This window comes from Bufo bufo, chromosome 1 (genome assembly GCF_905171765.1).
Source record: "Bufo bufo chromosome 1, aBufBuf1.1, whole genome shotgun sequence".
Lineage (NCBI taxonomy): Eukaryota > Metazoa > Chordata > Amphibia > Anura > Bufonidae > Bufo > Bufo bufo.
The window spans coordinates 662,225,130-662,232,541 of record NC_053389.1 but is presented as its reverse complement, the minus strand read 5'-3'; the positions used below and the strand labels follow the sequence as shown (position 1 = coordinate 662,232,541).

General features: G+C 42.2%; 1 protein-coding gene across 1 annotated transcript in view; it reads left to right on the top strand.

The window, feature by feature from the left end:
- The first annotated feature begins 365 nt into the window (after positions 1-365).
- The window catches only part of FBN1 (fibrillin 1), a 261,436-nt gene continuing 254,389 nt past the window's right edge, over positions 366-7,412 (top strand). Inside the window, exons 1-2 of the mRNA XM_040414001.1 lie at positions 366-638; positions 733-991. Coding sequence (XP_040269935.1) covers positions 819-991 — 173 coding nt within the window. The 5' untranslated portion in view covers positions 366-638; positions 733-818. The remainder of the gene's footprint in view (positions 639-732; positions 992-7,412) is intronic.

The window sequence follows — 7,412 nt, the reverse complement described above, 5'->3', positions numbered from 1 at the left end:
GCCCTTAGGCTGGCGCATATTTGCCTTGGATTTCAGCGCCGAAAGCCACACAACCTCCATTCTGAAACCGCCTCTGCGCTGCGGATAATTTACGCATGGCTTTCTAGACATGTCCATTCCGCGCGCAAGGTTGTCACCTAAAATAAGTGGCTAGAGAGAAGCTTGACTAGTTTTGAAAGCAGAGAGCAAATCCCTGTGAACTGGGGTGTTTTTTTCTTCACATCTGAAGTAGAACCTCCTGAGTGTGCCCGGCATCAGAGGGAGTGCCAGGCAGAATGCAGGTGGCAGCTGGGCAGTGGGCGCTCTCCCTGCACTCAGCGCAGCCCTGGGACTGCCTCACAGCTGCTGCAGCCAAGAAAGGCAGAGCCTGCAGTGGAGTAGGAGCAGCCGCAGCTCCTGCCTGATGTCTCTGGGCGGGTTCACTGCCACCAAAGCTTTTTATCTCCTTTATTGTCCCTAACGGCCACTTGCTTGTATAAATTCTAATAGCATCAGTCCTGACAGCACAAGGATCACCATGGCGTGTGCTGCCCTGAGCGCCTGCTGAAGCTGCCCCTGAAGCCACCTTCTTGGCCAGTCTGCGTCCTGGGGGTAGGGCTGTGCACCCTTCTGCCTGCGTAACGCTGTCCTGGAGCAGGGTAGGAGGCTGCATAGCGCCCAGCTGGGGCACCTAGACTTCTCTTAGCTTCCTCCTAATGTGAGAAGACCTCTTATTTATATTCTTTTGGACAGGACCCTGTGGAGCACGGACATCTGAGCCAGGGCAGTGAGGCAAGAGTGGACCTGGAGGAGGAGAAGCCCCTGTGAGCTGCACCAGGATGAGGCTGGCTACTCTGCTGGGGTTGGCACTGGGATTTACAGTGTTGTTCTCCTTCGGTGCCAGTCAAGGTGCTGACAAGGAGGTGACATCTGATACAGTGAAGGAATCCAGAGCCAGCAGAGCCAAGAGAAGAGGTGGAGGTACTGGAGTGGGTCATGATATCCTGAAAGGGTAATTATCATCTATCATCTAGAGATGACCCTGTTATGTCTCAATCAGATTCTATCTATCTATCTATCTATCTATCTATCTATCTATCTATCTATCTATCTATCTATCATATTACCGTAGTTACTATATGTTACTGTAATCAGATAATATGAGTGCCTATGTATATATATATATATATATATATATATATATATATATATATATATATTATGTGTGTGTTAGTATTTTTATTATATATGGTGTGTTTTATAACTATACCAATAGTCCTGCAGATTATTAGTAGTGTCCAAGATATTTATATGCTCATATGAAAACTTTTCTTCTGTGGATTGGAAGCAGGTATGTGGATGAAGAAATGATCTATTTCAGTATATACAGAGTTTATATTAAAACCATGAAATCATGCCCACTTGGCATAGCTCTCTTCAGGTGCCAGCAGCACCCAGCAGTGCCAGGTCAGTCTTAGCACACCAGACCAGATAATAGATGCCAATGTTAGGGTTTTCAGCCTCCAATCACTAGGGTGGGATCTATATAATGCAAACTATGGGATTTAGATGTTGTAGCGTGTGGATTACACAAAAATGGGGAGTGGACCTTTACATCACGGGTAGAGATTTACTTCCCTGATAACTCTTGTTCTCACTCACATAGGCTTACATGGGACACAGATATTTTAAGGGATCAGACAGATCACATTTCTTTCTTTCTTTCTTTCTTTCTTTCTTTCTTTCTTTCTTTCTTTCTTTCTTTCTTTCTTTCTTTCTTTCTCTTTCTCTCTCTCTTTCTTTCTTTCTTTCTTTCATCTATCACTATATCTAATACAGTAAATAATGTAAATGACAGTTGTATATGAAAATGCAAATACCATAAATTGTACAGTCACAAGTTAGGGTATAATGCATGTGATGCTGGAAGACCACACTCTTTCCAGAATGTCATTTATCTGTTACCATGAAATTGCTATGGGACCCCTGACGGTCTGTATTAAAATGACAGGCTATAGAGAGGTTATGCCAAAATATGTCAGCTATGTGCATATTTTTTTGCTAACAGATAATAAAAGTCTCATGATTTTTTTTAGAGAGCATGTACTTCCAAACACTTTTGTTTAGATCATGGTTGACGTATGTGAACATATTTTATCGCTCTCAGTTGGAATCCCTCTGACCTACATTGCATCACTTAAAACTGGAGGTTCCCTAAACATTTGGAGTGTCTAAGAGAGGTGCATTCCAGGAAGCAGTCGAGTAAATTTGGGCAAATACTCATATTTTAGAGACTGTTTTTTTTGTTTGTTTTTTAAAACGATATAAAGCAGTTTTTTTTTTATTCATTGTGCATATATTATATACTATGAAAGATAATTAGATAGATATATTGATAGATAGATTAAACATAGAAAAAAGGATAAAATAATCAGATAAACTGAAAAATAAATAAATCGATAAATACAATCAATAGGTAGATAAAAAGATTAGATTGATAGGTGAATAAATAGACAGATAGATAGATAGATATATGGATAGTTAGATAGATTAATGAATAGATAGATGAATGGCAGATAGATGGATTAGTAGATGGTTGAGTAGATGGATGGGTAGATAGATAGATAGATATGAAATAGATAGATAGATGGATGAGTAGATAGATGATAGATAATGGATAGACAGAAATGACTTTGGTCCTAACTATTTTGTGCTGTAGGGGGAGCTCAAATGGCTTCCACAAAGGTAAGTTGTCCAGAGTTATAGTTGCACCTCTGTGTTGAAACTACTGAGAAAAAAATTAAAGCTTCAGTTCCACTTGTGTTTAAAAATGAAGAATGAGTAATAATGTGCAGTTATTCCTCTGTAATGTCGATGACACTATAAATATGGCTGGCTATAGGAGTAAGAAGATGCACCACAGCTGGCCTATTCATACAGCTGTGTTTTATCAGGCCGGTCCGACATACCTTCCCAAGGAATTGCCCATAGAGATTTGTAGTAGTAGTACTAACATAAGAGGTTTTCTTTGTATAATGAATGTTCCAATTTGAAAATGTGACCTCAAGATATAAACACAAGCATATGCTAAAGTTGATATATTGTAAAGTCATGCATGCCTTCCCGGTCCAGGAAATAGATGTCCCCAGTACTGTCTTCAGAATACTCAGTAATAGGCTGTACCTGAATAAATAAGGCATCCAAGGCTAGAGAGTGAACTGGACACTTGACTAACAGACAGTACTTAGTTGAAAGCCACAGGTATTTATTGGCTGTGTTTGTGTATTATATAGGTTTGTTATGTAGGATCTGATTGTCCATATGTCAGTCACAAATATTCTATTGCCAGTTCTCATGAAAGCTAATTGTCCGACACCTACACAATTGTGGGATGAGTCATGAAATAAAATATACCTAAAGAAAGAGAGAATATAGGAACCTTTTTCAGGTCATGGACAGCAATAGAACCTCAAACCTTAGGACTGAACATTGTTGTAGGGGGTCTAAGCATATTGAATGAGGGCAACCACATTAATTGTATGTCCTAATTTTTCTATCATGGCACAATAATTATATATAGTAGCGCAGTGATATATACTCATTGACAAAAAAATGAATAAATAATGCACCCAAATAGAAATGTTGGATTGCTGAAAATCTTGGCATGCAGTTATGTCTCAGGCAGATATGTATATGACTACAGGTGTGGTCTGATTAGACACTGGGTCTTGCCACATAAGGGCATAAAAGTGCCTCCCCCACTGCCCTATAAAAAGGTTCTCAGAGGCTACTTTTGGGTAGTGTACCTTTTGATGAGAGACTAGTAGACATGCCTCTACATCGCAATAGAAGTCATTTTGCCTAGGTGACAGACTTTGAGAGGGGGTGCATCTTTGGACTGGGAATAGCCCGGTGGTCATTTCAATGAACTGCCCACCTTCTAGGCCATTCTTACTTAGCTGTTAGGAGGTGTTGGGAGTGGTGGTTACATGAGCACACAAGACGAACAACCTCCAGATGGCCAAGACAGACCACCAGTAGAGAGGACTGTTTGATCCACCAGTTAGAATGAGCATATTCCATAGTTTCAGTGTCCACCATCCAGACACAGGTGGCACCTTCATTATACACCCCTGTCTCTACCCAGAACATTTCCAGGTGCTTAGCAAAGGTGCCCATTATATGTCCTGCCATTGCCACCATAAGCTTTGTTTGTAGTGATGTTGTGACTGCTAAGTACTGGAACCATATTGTCTTGGTTCTGTTTGAATCCAACAATGGTTAGGTCCGAGTATGGAGGTCTCGTGGTGAGTTCTACAATCCTGCCTTTGCTGTGGAGTGACACACTGCCCCAAATGCTGGTGTGATGATCTCGGGAGCCATCAGATGCAACAGTCAGTCACCCTTATTAGTGATATGAGGGACACTAACAGCTCAGCAATATGTGCTGGATATCCTGAGGCCACATGTGTGGCCTCTCATGGCAGGGCTTCCAACTGGTGTTTTTCAGCAGGATAATGCTTGCCCACACACAGCAAGGGTTTCCCAGGAATGTCTCCTGCTGATTGAAAAACTTCCTTGGCCTGTCTGATCACCAGATTTATCGCCAATCGAACCTTTATCGGACCAGCTGGGATACCAGGATCTACAGCTGCAACATCTGTTGGCAAATGTGCCACTGGATACCATATGAAAACTGTATGACTTCATGTCCAACTATATCTCATCCAGGCTAGAGGTGACCCAACAGGTACTAGAGCCTCCTTTTATTTGTACAGTTTTTCCCAATAAACATATTCTTTCACTAATATTGTAATCACTTGCATATATCAGTATTAGTTCACAGTTTTTATTCAATTTCAACAACTCCTTCTTGGTGCGTAATTTTTTTTTTGTCAATGAGTGTAATTATGTTTATAGCTAGTGTAGGGTAAGCAGACTATGATTAAATAAATTTCATCCTATAAGAGTTTCATGACATTCAAATTCTGAAATTCTGATGGGTAGACGTGTAGAGCAAGATCTGACAATGGAGAGCATAGTTTTCAACTGGTTGACACAGAATCTTCGTCCATTGCCATGTTTGGATGCTGTTGTAACGGACAGTGAGTGTAGGACCACCATGTCTGCTAACCAGTTTGACTTTGAGCTATAACTAAGAGAGTCCCCTGGCAGTCCACTGGTTTTCACCCTTTTACCCCCATACAGGGATCTGGCCTTCTCTATAGGATAGCAACCAGCCTACCACCTCTTAGTCCTGGTGTAGTTAGCAGATGATCCACAGTAGTTAGGAAACAGGCTGAGGTCACGGCAGGCACAGTTTTCGTTAATTTGTGAAACTAGTCTGAGGTCAGGGCAGAGTTTGGTACACAGGAGACAAACAGAAAAGCACACCTTCACTAAGGCTAGCAAGCTAGAATACCTAACGCTCTGGCGGTAGGCCCTGCTGCTGAAGGGCAGAGGAGGGCCAGAGGGGCCCGGCTGCTAGGCATGGGCTAGCTGTGTGATATAGTATCTGTGCCTGCCCTTGATAGCACAAAGGTGGCACGCACAGGGTGCCACCATGACAGCTGTCTAGTTTCCTAGTAGTAACACAATGAGGGTGATTTGTTCAAATCATTGGCTTAGGGTTGGTTCAGGTTATGCGTTTGTTTTATAATCTAATGTCTGTTGTGCCTAAAGCCTATCATTAAAGGGGTTGTCTGCTTTATTTTTATTGATGACTAGTGTTGAGCAAAGCAAAGTGGAATTCGATCCGAAGTATAGGAAAACTTTAATTCACAATGAATACGAATTTCCTTGCGCTTCGTGGTAATGAATCTGTTTTTCCTAAAATGGCAGCTGCACGTGTTACAAAGTAAAAGTAAGAGGCCCGGGAACGTGTGATCATCCATAATGCCATGCAGCCAGCAAATCCGCTGGTAGCCATCCCCTGTCATGTCACAGCCCAATAAAACCCTCATCCCGTGTGGTCTCCGCCATTGTCCTGTGAGCTGAGCATAGGGAGAGACGTGGCAAGCAACCATGCTCTAGAGACAGTGTTACTGCAACAATCCAGCGGCCATGTTTGATCCATCCACCATGTTCGGCATCTGGTTTTAAATCTAAAAATTTTAAAAGCAAAATACCATTAGATCCATAGTAGAGAGGGATCCTGGACCTTATGGAGAGATCCACATGGGATAATGGTTATCCCTGTTGTGAATACCTCAATTTTACTGCTTGGAGGAAGGTTTATCTGCATAATGCTGTGTCACATCTCTGGTACCATCACACAGCTGCATAAATGCTCCGGCTCCCCCTATCCCCGCCGAAGAGAGCCGAAGCACACCCAGATAACCACAGCATATAAAGGAATAAAAGTCTGCCACCAGCTGTATCATTATTGCCGGGTGTCTGCTCTTTAAAACAGCAGACACCCGGTGGCCATGTCGCCTGCTGCACACGCCAGAGGGTGCCGTTTTTAAATGCCCAACTGCCGACATTAATTTACTGTTGGCGGTCAGGAAAGGGTTAACTTCCAAGCCTTCACACTAAGATTGGACCACTAAGTAGGAAGGATATGATTAGGCAGAGTGGCCTGGGTATACCTAATTTATAGCTAGTGTTGAGCGAATCGAGCTTCGGATCATAGATCCAAAGTTGATTCGCTCAAGACTTAATTCGAATACTGTACGGAGATTTGTCTCCGTACAGCATTAAAATGGGTTCCGGCGAGGGAAATTCATTATCACTAAAGTCTTGCGAGAATTCAGTGAATAACTTCAGGATTTGGTTTTTCAACTTGAAAACCATTTTAAAACAGGAATCCAAAGTCGGCTTCGGTACCAGCTGGTACCTCGGTACCAAAGCCAATTTCAGATCCAAGTTTTAAAATGGTTTTCAATTTGAAAAATTTCTTGGTGAACTTTGACGAATCGGCTGAATTGAATTTTTTAAAACTTCAATCATCTCTATTGATGACCACCTACCCACAGGATAGGTCATCCATCAGATCAGCGGGGATCGACATCTGACACCCCTGTGATCAGCTGTTTAAACAGAAGGCCGCGCTCTGCGCAAGTGTATAGGAAGGAGCCGTCCCATAGAAGTGAATGGGACGGCTTACTTTTAAACAGCGAGCAGGTAAACAATGAAAAGAAGGGAGCGCTCGCAGGAGAGAGGCCTTCTTTTCTAACAACTGATCGTGCTGTACTGGGAGTCAGACCCCTGCCAATCTGATATTGATGACCTATCCTGAGGATAAGTCATCAATATAAATAAAGCAGACAGCCCCTTTAACTAAATGTATGATCAAAGAGTTATTTTGCATACTTTTGTCTGGTATCTGTTGCTATACCTTTCCACAACTGTCGATCTACTGTGTTTGGGAGAACACCTTGAATGGTTCCTTTGAACATAACGCCTTAATGCAGATTGTACACAGAATTCAC